Source organism: Akebia trifoliata, chromosome 15 (genome assembly GCF_017979445.1).
Source record: "Akebia trifoliata isolate Shusen 1 chromosome 15, ASM1797944v1, whole genome shotgun sequence".
Lineage (NCBI taxonomy): Eukaryota > Viridiplantae > Streptophyta > Magnoliopsida > Ranunculales > Lardizabalaceae > Akebia > Akebia trifoliata.
Genome location: NC_141389.1, coordinates 21092229 through 21112184, shown reverse-complemented (window position 1 = coordinate 21112184; position 19956 = coordinate 21092229). Strand labels below are relative to the sequence as shown.

At 31.3% G+C, this 19956-nt stretch overlaps 1 protein-coding gene across 1 annotated transcript; it reads right to left on the bottom strand.

Moving 5' to 3' along the window:
- Positions 1 to 1727: 1727 nt before the first annotated feature.
- LOC147384579 (uncharacterized) lies at positions 1728 to 4568 on the bottom strand. The gene is made up of 4 exons (XM_086424958.1): positions 3599 to 4568; positions 3158 to 3456; positions 2678 to 3041; positions 1728 to 1882 (listed from the first exon to the last, which is right to left on the bottom strand). Exons 1-4 carry the CDS (start codon positions 4566 to 4568, stop codon positions 1728 to 1730), a joined length of 1788 nt encoding a protein of 595 aa, XP_086281084.1.
- Between the last annotated feature and the right edge of the window lie 15388 nt (positions 4569 to 19956).

The following is a 19956-nucleotide window of genomic DNA, read 5'->3' as shown; positions in this document are numbered from 1 at the left end:
TTTTTAGAAGGATACTTGTGACATTGCCTTGTTCAGGCTTGGAGCTACATGTTCCAATTTTATCAAAAAATTCACAAATTTCAATTGCCTAAACCAATGTGTCATAAATGTCAACTCAAGTCATTCACTCAGATTTACACAGATCTTTGGAAATATTTTTTTCCTGAGAATTTTATAAATAATCAATGTGTCCTTGATGTCAAGTCAAGTAATTCACGCAGTTAGATTTACACATCTTTCCAAAATTTAATTTCTTGAAATTTTTACAAAAGAATCAATGTGTCCACAGATATCAAGTCAAGTCATTCAATCACTTAGATTTACACAACAGATCTTTTGTAAAAATAATTTTGCAAAACTAGACAAAATATTTAATGTGTCACACGGATGGTCAAGTCAAGTCATTATATCTTATTTTTTATATTATTCATGTATTGAATAAAATAAGGCTTTACAATAAACGAGCCTAAGATTCTATAAATAGGAAGGTGTTTTACCCAAAAAATACAAACACCTTCGGAGTTATTTTTACAAAGGAATATGAGTTCTAACATGGAAAATATGCAATCGAATGAGGTTGATGAGCTCAAACTTGATTATTACGAGCCTCAGATGTACACGAAACTTATCGAATCAACCGATAAAAACGAGAAGACTAGGAAAAATACGTTCTGACAAGATTTACTCGATGATGGTAAGAAACTAAGGCGTATGATGGTAAGAAACTAAGGCGTATGATGAGAAGTCTGTGCATATTTATTCCGAAAAGGATAGCAGAGTATATGAGCAGGGACAATCCCAGACAACTACAAAAGTGCCGTTAATAGGATGTAATAATGAAATAATGGATGTTTATCCGAAAAAATAGACAACAAATTCTAGGATCTGATTATGGCGGAACATCCAAATGTGAACTTTGATTTTATAGATGAGGTATTAGAGAGTAACAATATTCGCTCCTCCATATTATATGGGAACGACATTAATCAAGATAAGTAGTCCCTAGTATGTTTGTAGGAGGATGTATGAGCGTGATATAAATGTGGATGTTTTTTATTATTTATGTGTTAAAGAATGGAATCAGAATGTTTTTTTATTTTAATAAAAATTGTTGAGTACTTTCAATTATTTTTTCACTAACACGACCCAACTATTGAAATGGGAGATGAAGTTTATTAATATAACCCACTTCAACTGTTGTAATTACGTATTATTTTTCTGTTAATAAAGTGATAATGACAATGCAAACCTATAACTCAAATTTAAAATCATGTCAATTTCATTATGAAAGATACGAGACAATGTCATAGTAATAAAAGAATGGAGAGAGGGACACAAATCACTCTTTAGATAATGTAATATGGTATATAGAGATAAAGATTTATTTTAGTAACTCAAGAATTATGTAAAACAGAAGGTGGTCGTATCATCATTTAAAAAAAATTCTATAAGTTACCTTCTATAAAGGCATCTCATTGAATATTATTTAACTTTTTGGAAGGGTAAAACATCTACTTATATCATTCACAACCATTTTAAACAAAAAAGAGTTGTTATTGCTCAATTACAATTTTAAAGGTTGTTCTTAATAACATCACATTACATAAAAACCTAACAACATAACTGCTAATAAAACCATACTAATACCAACCAAAACACAAGACATCCCACAAGCCTCCAACTTGTCATTTTTCTTTTGATTCAGACAAGTACCACGAACTTGATCATTAAGAAAGTGTTTTCTCAGCATCTTCTAAGGTCTTAAATGACTTAACATGCTCCGGGATAACGATCGACATACCTATGACACTCTTACAAGTAGAGTATATTCCAGGCTTACGTCCAATAAATACGACATAGTAATTTAGCCATCCAAATATACCTGCACAATAATGTTCAAAATTTAGCCATCAAATATACATAAACATAGTATAAGCTCATGTTTGCAAAACGCGTACAAGTGATTCTTCATACTATAAACAAAATGATGGACCATCATAATCCAATTGATTGTTTAAACATCTTTATAATTTTACAAAATAAATCAAAATCATATGCCTAAGTGATTATTTAGACAAGTTCATTGACTAAAGAACATATAAATTTGTTTAAACATGTTCATTGACCGAAAAGAAATAGATGGTCAGCCATTTATAAATTCTTAAATATTTGATCCTATGAACAATTGAATGCAATGAATAAATAAAATGTTAGAAAGATCTTGTTGACATTGAATTCATAAAAAAAACTAATTTTTACATAATGATTCATATGGACACCTCAAGTAAAATAAAAAGATCATTATTTCTCAAAATATCTCTTTCTACATTTCATCATACGGACACTGAATACAATTATTCTGATATAATGTTAAAAGGATCTTTTTAACATTATATCAGAATGTCTTCTATACAATGTTAAAAGGATCCTTTTGACATTATATTAGAATGTCTTTTATACAATGTCAGAAGGATCCTCTTTACACCATAATCATAATGTAATATGATTGTACAAAAATATAGTCATAACTATTTTTCGAGTAGAAGCCAACCTCAATTATGAAGTAGGAGGGTACACACATCTCCTACGATTGTGGCACCATGTCCACAATTTCCACACATCGATAATATAAATGTTTCTCGGACTGACTTTTGAATCTATTTTTTCTTTGGCCTACCGAGCTGCATTACAACATCTGGGGGGGATACGGTCACATCATCATATCTAACAATCCATTGACTTTCATCAACCGTGGGATTGATGGAATCCTTGTATGTTTCTCTGTATCGATCAACTGTGAACCAATCCTCTGAGAAATCATACGGTGACATTTTACTATGCTTGATGGCAGAAATGGCGTGAAGGCATGGGAGACCAAGCTGGTCATAACGATGACATGTGCAACTCAGCTTTCCAAGATCGACAATATATTTATTTTTAAGTACACCAACCTCGTAAATATGCGTTCCAGTTTGACGAACATCCACATATTTTGATGGAATATCAAATCTCTTAATTTCACGCAAAGCAAAAGGAGTCAACTGATCTTTGAATAGTTTTCACTCTTCAGACCGCTCAAAGAAATAATTAAACAACTTAGTATGTGTTGCATGAGCAAGAGCTGTAATCGGAAATTCCCTTTCTAAATTTTTATAACCTTCTTCATACATTCAGATATGTTCGTCGTCATCATGCGATATCGTTTGGCAAGAAAGTAAGCTCTAGTACATTTTTTCTGATCGATGGCACTTAACCATTTGTAATATTTGGGTTGAGTGTCGCGCAACTCAAGCATCTCACGTTCAAATACTGGAATGCTATATATCTTTCCCATCATCCAGATCTTCTGTTTGGCAACGTTGTCCTTGAACTCATGTACGAAGTTATCACATAGGTGTCTTAAAGAAAACCCATGGATGACGTTGGGAAATACAATAGGGACACTCTCCAGAATGCCTGGGTGACGATCAGATATCAATACGAACCGACTTTCAATTCCAATAACTTTATCTCCGAGGATTCGAAAAAACCATGACCAAGAATCGATATTTTTCACTCTCGACGTTCGCAAAGGCTATTGGGAAGACCTTATTATTACCATCTAAGCCAGTTGCAACTAAGAGTTGGTCACGGTATTTACCTTTTAGGTGGGCTGCATCAATTGATATAATACCTCTTATGTTATTTCTGTAACTCTTAATACAAGCACCAAAACTCCAAAAAAATCTCGCAAACATATCTTCCTCTCTACATACAAGTACAGTGACAGCATCAGGATCAACACGCATTAACTCTGCACAATATGATGGTAATATACGATATGACTCGTCCCATGAACCAACCAATTCCGATATAGCAAACTCTTTTGCCCTCCATGCCTTACGATACGAAATTGTAGCACCAAAGTGTTTTTGAATATACGTGATAATTTGGCTAGGTGTCATATTGGGATGTTCCTTCAAAGTCGCCTTTACTCGAACTACAATCCAACGACTACTGGTTTGCCTATGGTCACGACCACGTGTTGGTAATGCACACGTATTATTAGAGATTAACTTCTTTATTTCAAAAGTTGGAACCCCGTGGAGTTTAGTAACATGAATGCGCCAAGGACAACTTTGGTTAGCATACTTGGCTGAGATCACTGTGTGACAAGTCCTTATGGGTTCAATTTGGAAGTTTGACAATATGGCACACTCTTTCAAAGTTACTTGAAACAAATTTTTTGAACCATACGTATTTCCAACTTTTAATTCCATCCTTCCTCTAAAACGATTTTCAAGAGAAAACTCAATAAATTCCTCCTCAAAATATGGGCTATCGTATCCTTCATCATAAGCTTTTTCCCACATATTGTCAGATTCAACACCATCAGATCCTTTATCAAAATCTAATCCCATGTCTACGTTGCAACAAAACGCCTCTCTTGCGTCGGAACTACTGCATGAACTATTTTCCGAGACTTTCTTTTCGGATGAATTACGCGACTCAAAGAATTTACTTTTTTCTCTACAAGAGCAAACACCCTCATCCATATCAACATCCCCACCATCAAACAGACAATTCATTGTAGAAGGAAAATTGTACCTAAACATAAATGTGCCAAATTTAAAAATATTTCTAAGAGTATTAATTGAAGAAAGTAATACGAGTAAACATACATAGGGGTTGAACATCCTGAAATATCGACGCATAGGTCTGGATTAGAGGAATCTGAATCTGGAATATTTCGATGCGCGGGTGGATAAATTGAACTCCCAACTTTACTGTAGACAAAACAATATGAATAAAAAATTCATGGAAAATTTATATTAAGGTTCGAATCGCCCTAACGTATGCCTAGTTTCATATACTAACCTAATAGGTGATGAATCTGGAATTCGCCTAGTATCATTGCATCCCTTGGTTGGATTTGTTGAAATAGGATCATCTTCAACATTCCTTTGTAAATGGGATTGAAAGAATAATTAGAGATGAATCGCATCGATATAACTTAGACTGTAACAAGTTCTTAATTTAAAATAAAATTAAAGAAAATAACAAACCTAGTTGCACATCTTTCTATTTTCAACAACTTCGAAGGGACCACAATCGGCTCTAACATTTTTTCCTTCTGCATGTGTAAAATCGTAAATCATTCGTATCAACCACAAATAAAATACAACAAATAATTTTTTTCCTATAATAGATACGAGTTCATGATGTCGCATACCTATTTTCAAATATATTATGTGTATGCATAAGGTTAGTATAATTTTCCATTTCAACAAGCCGTCGAGATTTCGTGATGAAAATGTATATGGTTTGGGAATCTCCCGGTACTCCAAAGAACATCTATTTAACATCTGCATCATTTTCTATATCTATCTCAACGAATGGAGGGCTAATTCTATACAAGTATTTTAACCTCAAATTTATCTCATCTCGACTACATGCGGTGACTTCATACATCATGTCGGTAAATATTTTAAATAAAATATCACGTCCAACATACTTATTCTTGCATTTACCACTATACTTTAACCCGCCAAATGGGTCTACGATCTCTCCATCGTAAAAGCATATCAACGAAATCTTCCTTTTATCCATTTATTAGATTCTCCCTGCATATGGTATTTTCATACTAAGAGTGAGATTATTTGTGATCAAATGGGAAATCTATAAAAATATATGCAAGAAATGGTACACATTCTATCAAACCTTTAAGACGCAATACATCAAACACATAAAATGCAACACGATAATCAAGCTCTAAGACACTAACAATTGTAGTTCTAACTCATGAGAAAAATATCATCTTACAATCTAAAATTCTACTAAATTTCAATAAAACTAAATAATGAAAAAAATATCATTACATTTCTTTAAACATTAAAAATCTAATAGATCAGAACTATTTTAGTCAATGTTAGAAGGAGCCTTTTGACATTAGATCAGAACTATTTTACTCAATGTCAGAAGGCTCCTTCTAACATTAGATCAGAACTATTTTGGTCAATGACAGAAGGAGCCTTCTGACATTGGATCAGAACTATTTTATTCATTGTCAAAAGGCTCCTTTTGACATTAGATCAGCACTATTTTTATCAATGTCAGAAGGAGCCTTCTGACATTAGATCAGAACTATTTTACTCAATGTCGAAGGCTACTTCTGACATTAGATCACAACTATTTTAGTCAATGTTGTAAGGCTAGTATAAATGGAAAAATCGACATTTCATAAATAAATGCATTGAAGAAAAATTTAGCAACACCTTTTATTGGTTACATGCTGAAAATTTTGAGGTAGAATAGACCTTACATGTTAGGTGTACATTAGAAGACACCATTCAAAGGTTTTTCATTGTCTTCCTATGTCACCATTTTTTGTACGTGATATACTTGTATGACAAAATACATGTATCTTAAATCAATAAAACATAGAACTGATTTATACATATTTCAGAAATCAGAAAATTGCTATCTTACATGCATATAGGTATATTACACGAATTTGGTGGGTAGGATTTGCCCTAGTAATATGTAATCGTACGTCCATACCATGGGATGTTATATAATAAAAAATATCATGTACCGCCATACACAATTGGATCTCATATCTTGGTTGCAAATTTAACATATCATATATGGACACACAACTGAATCACATATTAAACAATGCAAGTGCTGCCCAAAACAACAATAAATTAACAAAATCTAGAGCTATAGAGAACAAAAACAGAGCAGTTACAAAAATAAAGGTCGGAAGCCTTACCATGGAGCACCATCTATAAGACCATCACGAACACTACGGTAACTCTATTGACTATTTAAAGGTGCATTCTTATAGGCCCCACTGATGGTGAGGAGATGGGCATAAATCCACATTATTGCCACTAAGAAATTTGTCCGCAAACTGATTAAATATATGACACTTTGAGTGTAAAACATGAGGTATGTACTGCAATTAAACATTTTAAGGATGTTTGCACGGGTTTACAAGTAAGAAACCACTACTATTGTTTCTGTTTGAACATAAGACTTGGATAATACTCGCTTCCAAATAGATTATGAATTTGTGCCAACACCCATACAACACTCAAGCATTGACCTCAAAAGTTTTATGCTCAAGCTCAACTTAAGTCAGTCGTATTTCCCTCTACTCACAAGCTTGGTGGGGTTAATTTTGGAAGGTTGAAGCAATAAGTGAAGCTTCAAAGTTACACTACGAAGTGTCCAATTTCATTGTGAATGTTTATTTCTTCCTGACGTACAGATTTTTATTAAAACAAATAATATCCTAACTTCAACATGGACAGAGGTAAGAGAAGTAGAGTAAATGTGTAGCAAAAATAATGAATGCCAAATTTACATCCAAAAGGGAAATCATATCGACAAAAAGCCAATAGCAATGTCCATCGCTAACAATATCAAGAACAAGATACCTAATCTCGCTAAAAATATCAAGATGGTGACAGGAATTGTAAGAAATGTGAACCTAAGGAAACCATCTCCTTTTTAGAAGATGAACTACTCTTCCTAAAAAGGTATCTTAGCTTAAAACTAAAATTCATTTGTACTAATCAACCATCTTCACATATATTATGACCATTATATTTTCCTAGGCAAATATTTGAATTGGGATCGAACTCAAAATGAAAGACTAGGATACAATTCATAGTTCATATGCTTGGTATCATTTTTCATTTCAACAAGGCGTCGAGATTTCATGATGAAAACGTATATGGTTTGGGAATCTTCCGGTACTCCAGACAACATCTCATTAACGTCTGCATCGTTTTCTATATCTATCTCAACAATGGATAGCTAATTATATACAAGTATTTTAACTTCAAAATAATCTCATCTCGACTACATACGGTGACTTCATACATATGGTATTTTCATACTAAGAGCGAGATTATTTATGATAAAATGGAAAATCTATAAAAATACTAGGAAAAAATGGTACACATTCTATCGAACCTTTAAGAAGTAATATATCGAATAGATTAAATACAACACAATAATCAAGTTCTAAGACACTAATAATTGTAGTTCTAACTCATGAGAAAAATATCATCTTATAATTTAAAATTCTATAAAATTTTAATAAAATTAAATAATGAAAAAATTATTATTGCATTTCTTTAAACATTAAAAATCTAATACAACTCTAGAAAGTCAACATTAAACATGAAACTCTAACAAATCCAAATCAATCCAAAAAATTAGTCATTTAATGATAAAATTTACATCAATCCTAAATAGTCTAAAAATTCAAATCCTAATTGTACCTAATCGAATTTACAGTCTAGGGTTCGAATACCCCAAAACACATACACAAACAATTTCGATTCAAATTTCTCACGATCTTCACAAGAGAGAGAGATAGATCGAAACTATTCTCATGATCTCCACAACAGTGAGAGATAGATCGAAACTATTCTCATGATCTCCACAACAGTGAGAGATAAAAACGGAGAAACTTGCAAGTTTCACACGTTTTCACAACGGAAAGAGATAGAGAGAGAGAGAGGGAAACTTGCAACATTCCTTTTCTAAATCTGTCCAACGAAGAGAGAGAGAGAGGGAGGTCATACCTCTTCGTTTTCGATTTCTTACTGCACTTGTTCGAAGGAAACAATTACAACTGAAATTACAGAAATTTTTATGAAAGAGACGAGGACAAAACGGTATTTTCACTCAAAATTAATAAAAGGGTATTTTCGAAAGAAAAAAATAATGGATTACTGTTTTTACCGTTTTGGTAAAATAAATTAATTTCGAAAACGGTAAATTTACCGTTTTCGGAATTAATTGCTACAGAGTACCGTTTTGGTAAATAATTGAAAAGTTGTGCATGTTTTGGTAAATCTGCCTAGTATTCTGGTACATTTAAAGGAGGTTAGGTTTACAATAAAAAAATAATTGAAGAAAAAAAGATTCCCAGATCTTAGAATCGTTTTTGGAGAAAAATTGAAAATGGATTTTGGGTGGTGGAGAATCGTTGGTGCAGCTTTTGTTGGAGTTATCTTCTTCCATGGTTTATTGTACCTTGATTGATCTTCCATGCCATCTACCCTATTATTGAAAAAGTGGGCAAACAAAAAGAAAAAATGAATGATTCTACAGTTGTTACCTATTAAAAAGAATTTTTTTAGTTTTAAATCCATTAAAACGACAGTTAAGAACAATGGTTTATGTTTATTGTCAAAAAGCAGTTGTTTTTTCCGACACTTTAACTATTGTCTTCGTTTATCGCAAATTAACAACGACTCAAATTAGAACAATTGTTGCTTCGACGGTTTGAGCAGTCATGTTTTTTTTTTTTTTTTTTGTTGCTAATTTTGACGAAGTGCTTGTTGATGGCACCTGATTGATATTAAGTAGTTTGTAATGAATATGGCACCCAATCAGAATTTCCATTGTCTTGTCCTACCTCATATTTACTTAAGGTAAGAGAGGTTATCTTTTATAGATTAAAAAAATAATCAAACAAGAGAAATACATTAGTTTAATTTAATGAGGATACTTTAGGACATTATTTTTCATTCAATAATAAGTTATATGATTCATCTCTTCTATGAATCTCTAGATCACAAAAAGAAATACAAATCTCAATAGGCTTTTCTTATATATATATATATATATATATATATACAATTACAAATCTCTTGAACATTGAAAATTCAAAAACTTATATCGTCCCTTCGCCAATCTTCTTGATGGGCCACTATATCAAACAGGGATAAAATTAGGTTCATTCTTGATGGGAACAAATTAGGGGCCAACTAGTTGCACATCACCTAGGACCAATTGCACTCCAACAATAAATAAATAAAAGGTTTTTTTTTTTTTTTTTTTTGTTTTTGTTTTTTTTTTTTTTTGTTTTCTTTTAATCCTGTCCCTACTTGTTATACCGGAAAGAATTTTGCACTAATATCGAAGATAAGAACCCATATTTAGTGGTAGGTCGTGCAAATTTTCACTATGTGAAAACTGAAAAATGCGGCAGGCCAAGGTCCACGAATTTTAGAAACAGAATTTTGATGGCCTAAGGCCGGTGAAATTTTTTATGTTCCCCGATTCGATGGCTTAGACAGGTTGAAAAAAAAAAATTAGACTCCTTGGTCCATCGAATATGGGCTTTTTGCAAGTTGCGTTTATGCCAAACATTATTAGTGGGTGTTCCCACACATAATTTTACTCTTTGTAGATCATGAAACTTTTAATTTGCTTTGGATTGACATCCTAACAATGGGCTGCAATTAATACTAGGTGAAGTGCAACTAGTCGGTCCAGCAAATTGTTATAGATACCGCATTTTGCATTACCCCTACTTATGAACTTGTCACTCTTTTATTGGACCTCATATCTCACATCTTGACATGAAAGTGGATAGGAACCATAGATGCTTTTCACTTGTATCTCAAGGAAAAGCATCTATGGTTCCCATACACTTTCATGTCAGGGTGTTCGATGTGAGGTCCAATCTTGAGGTCACTTCAACATTATTCTTTTGAAAAATAACCAAAATGCCGCTAATGGCATACCCCTATTTTAATTTTTTTAGCCCAAAATATCCTGAAACTTCTTCAAATACTCATTTTTAGTGAAAATCACATGTAACATCAAATTTCAAAAGGTCCCAAAACCTTAGAACCACTCAACTTGTCTTGAGCCCATGTCGTGCTTTTGTGTGCAAAGCTTGTGCCCCAACACGGAACTACATTCTCACTACCATTGTCAGCAATTTGTTTACTTGACATAATCTCTTGTGCATGGATGCCATAGTTTTCTAAGTGTTTGGTCGAGAGGCCCGATTTATTAATATGATCGTCTCATGAATTTGATCTTTTATATAATTAATTTTTAACATAAATAATGTACATCTCGAGGGCATCCACAACCTAAATTTTCTCACATAATAGATATATTTATATCCCAAGTAATCATCTACAAATGTAATGAAATACTTTTTCTATCAAAACATGGGATGGAGAAAAGTTTATAAATATCAATGTAAATTATCTCAAAAAAGTTTTACACTACTTGTGGCACCTTTTTTTTTATGTGTTTGTATCTAGCCAAATCAAGGAAATTCTAATCAGATTCACATTGGTCGGGTCTGAATAGCTTAGAATCAGATTATTGGGCATGGGCTCAAATTAGATTCAACTTCATAATAAGGTAACTAGGTTTTCTTGAGATATAGGCTTAGCCCAAAGCCCACAAAGATAAGACAACTATGGATCTTTTTTCCTATCATGGGTTTTTAGAAACCCTTTCCTCTTTTTTTTCTTTTTTCTTTTTATTTTTCTTTAAAAAAATTAAAAAAATCAGACATGGGTTGATTAATTTCACACATTCATGTGATTTCGTCAACCTATGATCGATCTAGGCTTTGTCAGTGATTTGGCATCATAGTAACAAAGTTCGGATTCAGTAATTATTTGGCAAGGTTTCAAATCAGTTAATTTGGATAAATTCGGGAAAGTTTCGTGAAAAAATTAGGGAAAACTTGGAGGATTATACAAATGATTTTTTTGGGTTTCTTACCCATCATTTTCAACCACCCTAAAAACCCTATCTTGATCTTGTCACTTTTCTTTTCTTTTTTTTGAATAACCGGATATCCCTATAGAAAGCGGATTGGGCCGTATCTGGGTTTTACCCAGTCCATAGACCATAATCTTGTCCAAGGACTAGTCCCGGGGCACGTGCAACGTCCGCACATCTCACGCACCAGGGAAGTGATGGTGCACCCTCACGGGTGGCCTTTAAGGAATTAATGCTCATACTGGGTATTGAACTCATGAACTACGGGCATTAACCATTTATCGGTCCAAAATTGCCATTGAGCCAACCCCTCGGGGTTTAGTTCTAGACACTTGACTGTGGAATAAAATAAAATTTTGAGAGTGAAGGGTAAAAATGTTACCATATTTGACAATTAATCGATAAATTGTCAATTAATTTTTCAATTCGCTGATTAAATCAACTAATCCCTTATTGAGAGAACTTTTGAAAAAAAGAATCGGAGAATTTTGTGGCCATATTTGTCATTTTATTAATTTACCTTTTTCCACCCCCTCTCCATTACAAAAGGGTGTGCATTCTTGATAGAAATGATTGATCTAATGAACTTTATTATAGGATAGAAAGAAGGCCAAGAGTTTCCATTCACAACGTAAAAAAAGCCCATATTTGACAGCCTAAGGCATCAAATTTTTCATTGTCGGATCTTTTTTCCTTTTTCGATGTGCTGAAACTGGAGGATGGGAGAAATTCGATAGTTCGAAGCCATTAAATCTAGGGAGCATAAAAAAATTTCTATTGCCTTGGGCTATTGAAATTCGGTTTCTAAAATTAGTAGGCCTTGGCCTATCGAATTTTACAATTTCCATGTAATGATTCTTGATGAAAATTAAGGTTCCTAACCCTTACATTAAACCATAAATATTAAAAAAAATTATTTCCCATATTAACTTGTACTAGAATTTACATTATAATTAGAATTAATCAAAGTATTTTAGAAACGTATATCATGTGAAAAACATAATAGAAATGTTCAAATTATTGTTATATCTATGATGTTAGATTAGACAATATAAACAAAAAATGATGTGAAATAAAATAACAAAATAAATTATAAATATCGTAAAAGACTATTTTAATATTGAAATGACCGAGGTTTATATTGGACATAGTAGCCTTAAAACAAATTTCACCCATGTGATGTACTAACAGTCTTTGAACATTTGTTTCCTAAGATACAACGCTCCACACGTGTACAAAGCAACACTCCCAGTGTACATGTACAATTGAACTTGTATCGCAATTTGTACTCTCAAGGACACATGCAGAAATCTCTTGAAAACAAAAGGGTCACTATGCAAATTAAAAACTCACAAATTGAATAATGCAAAATAGGGAACAAATGAGAATTTATAGGATTAAAAATGTCTTTTCGGACAATCACCAAGACTTGTGAAAAGTGTGCTTGGGTTGTGACTATTCAAATAGACACACATGTCTATAGAGTTATGACACCACTTGTGTTTCTTAGAACAATCACGAGTTGAACTCAACATAAATTAATTAAAGTAAGAGGCCCAACAAATTTTTAGCAAAAGTGAGCATTTCAGCTGCACCCACATAAACTTTAAATCCAATATTTGCACCTCCAATGTGCACACATACACTAAGGTTTTTTTATTATTTATCAATGAGTCTAAATCCCTTTTAGAACTCATGGGCCCTCATGTGCGTGTGGATTTTACCCATATCTCTCTCACACTTATTACATTACGTGAAACACTAACTACATTACGTGAAAGCTTCCCTATAAGAGTTTCACTTTTTAGTTGTTTCTATCCGACATGAAATTAAAGAATTTACACCACAACTTGAAAAACAAATTACTTTCACTTCCACTTTCATTCAAACTATCAGATAAATCCCATATTTTTTCAACAATTCCCCACATGAATGGAGAAAGTCAAAATTAGAGAAAGAATATGATAAAACATTCTAAAAATACAAATAATATAATAAGAAAGGTAATGCATCAAAAGAAGTAGTTTTTAGCTTTAAACTTTCCTTAGTAAAGCTTATTAGATTTACTAGACTAAACAATGAACATAAATTTTAAATTATTCAGTCTTTTATGTAAATCAAGACAACAAATTTCACACTTTTTTTTTCAATCACATTAAGCTCTTACGGCTGTGTTCATTTTGGTCCTGAACAATTATAGATTCATAAGTGCTCTAAAGAATCTAACTTTTTAAGATTCTTATAAAATCGATCTAATTCTATACTCACATTGGTAATATCATATTAAGAATACCCTATTGTACCCTACTTGTAAATACAAGATATATGTATCATTAAAAGCTTAGTTTATCTTAAACCCTCACTGCAAGCAACACTTAATGTATCACAAAAATAAGTAAAAGAAAAATCTTTTAAGTATTATCGATTAAGTCACTCACAATCAGTTTTCTTATTGAACCTTGTCCATGAAATCTCTAACGCTGGGTTATGTTTCCATTGAGGTAACTCATATATATATATAGACTTTAATCCCATTTTCCTCAATGTATGATATATTTACTCTGTAGACAAACATTTAGTAAGTAGATCCACAAGATTTTCTTTAGACTTTATAAAATCAATAGAAATAACTTCATTTAAAAGTAGTTGTCTAACGATGTAGTATCTACGATGTACATATCATAACTTCCCGTTATAAACAAAATGATGTGCCCAAGTGATAGATGATTGGTTATTACAATGTACACAAATTACAGGTACAGGTTTTTCACATGATCGAATATCCTCTAATAAATTGTGAAGTCATTCTACTTCTTAACTTGTTTTATCTAAAACAATAAATTCAAATTTCAGTGTGTAACGTGTTATACACATTTATTTTTAAGATTTTCATGGAACGATTGCACCACCAAGTGTAAATACACAGCGACTGGTAGATTTTGACTCTTCCGAATTTAATATTCAATTGACATCACTATATCCTTCAAGTACAGTTGGATATCTAATATAATACAATTCATAGTCTAGAGTATAGCTTTAGTATTTTAAAACTCTAACTAATACTTCCTAATGAGTAACTTTAAGATTACTTATATATCTACTCAATTTTTCAATCGAGTAAGTAATATCCAGTCTTGTACGATTCATGATATACATTAAACTGTTTTTATCTGAGAATATTTTAGTTAAGATATGTTAAGACCAATATTTTCTTTCAATTATTACTATAATCAAAAGGTATTTTAATAAAATTAATATCAAACTTATTAAATTTCTTCAACATATTTTCAATATAATGTGATTGAAACAAAACTAGTCTATTTGAAGTTCTTGTAATTTTAATTTCAAGAGTAACATCAAGTACACCAAAATCCTTTATATCAAAATTATTGGTCAATATTTTTTTAATAGATCTAATGATATTCTTATTAGTCCTAATAATAAACATGTCATCCACATAAAGACAAAAAATGACACATGCATTATCAATATTTTTAACGTAGATACACTTGTCACTTTCATTGATTTTTTAACCCATTATTTATAATAACACTGTCAAAATTTTCATGTCATTATTTTGGCGTTTGTTTTAATTTATTAAGCGATTTGACAAGTCGATACACTTTATTTTCCTGTCCTTTGACAATGAACCTTTTTTATTATTTATGTAAATTTCCTCATTTAGTTCATTATTACAAATACTATTTTCACATATATTTGATGTATTTCAAGTTTATATAAAGCAATAATTGTTATTAACATCTAAATAAATATTATTCTCATAACAAGTGAATACGCTTTAAAATAATCTAAACCTTCTTTTTTTATTTGAATCATTTGACAACAAGTCTTACCTTGTATCTATCTATGGAAACACCAACTTTCATTTTTCGTTTAAAGATCTATTTGCAACTTATTGATTTATTTCCTAGTAGAAGACTTATTAGTTCTCATATATGATTTTGTATAAGAGATTCAATCTCACCATTCACATTCTATTTCTAATATATTGCTTCTTGTGTGGATATGGACTCCTTAAAATTTTGAGATTCATTTTCTAACAAATAATTTAGAAAATCTAGACCAAATAACATAGAGATCTTTACTCTCTTATTGCACCTTGGTTCATCATTATAATCTATATTATTATCATGATCATCATGTAATATATTATAATGTGTTCTTTTATTAGAACATACATCAGTTACAAGTTTCTAAGGAAACTTATTTTCAAAAAAATATTGCATTACTTGATTCAATGATTATATTTTGATGCACATTTGTCACATCTGATTTATGTACAAGAAAATGATATGTGCTATTATTAGTATAACTAATAAATACACAGTTAATAATTTATATCATAATTTGATTCTTTTAGGAATTAGAACTGTTACTTTTACTAGGCACCCTCATACTTTCATGAATTTATACGAAGGCATTTTGTCTTTCCATAATTCATAAGGCATCTTATTAGTTTTCTTGTGTAGTATATTGCTAAGAATGTAATTTGCGAAAAGAAAAAAAAATCTCCCACAAATTATGTAGTAAATCAGATCTAATTAGCATCGCATTCAACATTTTTTTTAATGTTCGATTTTTTCTTTCAGTAATTTCATTTTGTCAAAAAGTATATGGTGTTTTTGTTTGATAAATAATTTCATTTTGAGTACAAAACTCATCAAAAGGTAATAAATCATATTCACCACTCTGTCCGTTTTAAGACTTTTATTCTCTTATTGAGTTGATTTTCAATATCATGTTTATATTTAATAAATATTTTCATAACTTCATCATTGATTCTTATTAAATATACATAACAATATTGAGTGCAATCATCAATAAAAATAATATAAAAAAAATATTATCTCTTCTACTTTGAATAAATTTTAAATCACAAAAATCATTGTGTATCAAATTTAAAGGTTCGGAATTTCTTTTAATAGATTTGAAAAATTGTTTTGAAAACTTAGATTCCACACAAATGTCATAGTTATGATTAGCGTCAAAAATGAGTTTAGGCAACAATTCTAAATTAGTCAATAATCTTAAAAAACTACAATTAGCATGTCCTAATCTACCATACTATAATAAGATAACTCAAGTACGTAAGTAGAAGACTTAATTTGATTAATATTAGAAATTTTTGGTACAATAATCATTACACTTATTTTAATCATATCATCGGTCAAATACCCTTTGCCCACATACATCTCATTCTTAGCAAGTATAAATTTGTCAGATTTAAAAAGCGAATTTGTAGCACTTCTTATTAAGTAAAGATCCGGATACAAGATTTTTCTACATGTCAGATATATGCAACACATCATTCAAAGTCAAATTCTTATGTGAAGTAAATTTCAGCATAACATTTCCTTTACCTTTAATTATTAAAGTCATACATTGTCCTAAACAATTTGTCTTTATGTTTCATTTTTTTATATTCTAAAAAAAAAATTATCAAAACATATATGTCGAGTAGCCTTTATGTCTACTCACATTCCCTAATATTTTCAACTAAGTAGATTTCATACATAACTACGGAAAGATTGATGTCGAAAATAACTATAGTAAGATTTTTTATTTTAGTTAATTGGGCTTGGGCGGATTTATTCATTAATGAATCTTTTTTTTTTTTTTTTGCATTTGCAAAAATCATTTATTTAATGTTCAGGTTTGTTGCACACATAACAATTTTCCTTGAATTTTTTATAATTATTGCCTTTAGGATCTTGTCTATCTTGATTAGAGAATTTTATCATTTTATTGTGAAAGTTTAACTTAGGTTTTTTATCCTCTACAACATTGGCCTTAGATTTCATAGAGTGATTCCTAACCCTTTTTTTCTCATATGGTTATCTCCTTCGATCCTCAACCTTACAATAAAGTCTTTCATCTTCATTTCTTTATGTTTATGTTTTAAATATTTTTTGAAAATTTTTCACAATGGTGGTAATTTTTTAATTATGGATGCCATCTGAAAAGTTTCATTAACTATCATACATTCTGTCATGAATTTTATGCAAGATGATTTGAAGATGTTGGACTTGACTCATAACAGCCTTGGATCTATCATCTTAAATCAAGAAATCAACCAACAACTAATTTTTTCATTTCAACATCTTCTATTTTGTATTTTTTATTTAAAGATTCCAACAACTTTTCTGCAATTTGAATTGTATTGTATACATTGTATAGTGTTTTGTCCAATCCATTGAGGATGTAATTTCGTCATAAGAAATTAGAGTGTTTTCAAGCCTCAACAGCAGCAAAAGTAGTCATGTCTATTTTGTTCTCTTGTAGAATTGGGGCATTTTTAGTTAGAAATTTAACTAGATTTAATGTTGTCAAGGAAGATAATATTTTTTGTTGCATCTCTTGAAATCAGACTCATCAAGTTTTTCGAATTTCTTATGATGATTCATTGGAGGACGGTTCATTGGAGGATTCATCATTTCTAAAAATCTATTTCACACAAAAATATTAATTAAATCAATCTTAAGATTGTTATATTTGTGATGTTTGATTAGAGAAAACAAATAAATAAATGATGTGAAATACAATATTAAAATAAATTAGAAATGTAGTAAAAAAAATTATTTTAATATTAAAATGAGCGAGGCTTGATTTGACACAATAATAGCCTTAAGATAGATTTCTCCCCTGTGATGTGCTAACAGTTTTTAAATGTCTATCTCCTAGGATACATTGCTCCACACGTGTACAAGGCAACACTCTTAGACTACACGTACAATTGACATTGAATTATACTTTGTACTCTCAAGGATACACGAAGAAATCTCTTGAAAATAGAAGCAAATAAAAAACTCAAAAATTAAATAATGAAAGGGAACAAATGAGAATTTATAGAATTAAAGTGTTTTTCTGGATAGTCACCAAGATTGTGAAAAGTGTGATTGGGTTGTAATTGTTCAAATAGACACACATATTTATAGAGTTGTGACACCACTTGTGACTCTTAGAACACTCACGAGTTGTAACTCGTTGAGTTCAACTCACTGGATAAATTAACCCACATGAGGTTTAAATCCTAGATTTGCACCCTCCCTCTACGCGCATCACATTAGCACACACGCACTAAGATTTTTTCGGACTAATAAGTCCAAATCCCTTTTGGAACCCATGAGCCTTCATATGCACGTCGGCTTTACTCATCTCTCTCACACTTACTACACTATGTGAGAGCTTCCATATAAGAGTTACATGTTTTAATTGTTTTTATCCGATGTGGGACTAAAGAATTTACACAACTTGAAAAACAAACCACTTTTGCTTTTAGTTTCACTTTCACTTTTACTTTCACTTTTATTTTTACTTTGCTTTTACTTTCACTTCCACTTCCATTCAAACTATAGGATAAATCCCACATTTTTCTAACAATTATATCCATTCTCAACTAGCAATATGGTGACTAAGACTGTCAAATTATATATTTTCAACCTAATTTGACGCACTTAACATGGCCATAATCATATGGTGTCGTCGGGAGTTGCAGGAGACACAACACTAAGATTGCCATAAGGGGCAAGAATTTTTGGGCAAATGGTCTTAAGAAAATCGAGAAATTGTTTTATTAAAATTTTGTGACTATGCAATCAAGAGAAAAAAAAAATGTAAAAATATCCTTGCCCCAACGAGAAAAATATTTTTCCAAAGTGTTAGATTGACAAATATTTTTCATTCTTTAACACAAAATCATATTATCTGAAAAGGGGTCTTTCTATGAAAATGCACAATGAATTATATTTACTGATTTTATTCGAGCAAAATGATAGCGGCCTTCAAAAGATACAAAAGAAACTTCAAATTATTTTCTTCTTTGGAACCAACACAATAAATATTAGATGGGGATATGAAGCAAGAAGTTGGTCCAAAATACAACAATGACCAAATGAGAAAAGGTCAAGAGCTGATGGCCACCCCAATCTTGTCAAATTGCCAATGTGGGAACAACAACTGTTGGATGGGATGGAATAAAGGCCAAGTCTTAGTAGTGCTGGTGATAGCTCAAAGTGGTGGGCGTAATTGAATATGTCAAACCATGTCAAGTGTGCTTGCTTGATGGCTGGCATACCGCGCAATGGAACGGTTAGTCAGGTTGTGTTATAAGTGCAAGCAACCGCTTTAAGTCTATCTAGCTAAGATTGTGTGCCATGGTTTTAAATCTTGGTTTTGTTCCAAGTCCCATTCATCAATGATATCTAGATAACTTGGTCGACTCATCAAAGTCTTGAACAATTTTTAAGCCCAATTTGGTTTCTGGTCTTGTTTGTGAACAATAATTTGGGCGAGTCATCTTGGTCTCTAATGACTTTTAAAATCATGTTGCTTGATATCTCTACAAAAGATTCAAGTATAGTACGGGTTGTTGATGTTTATTCGTCATCGTCATCA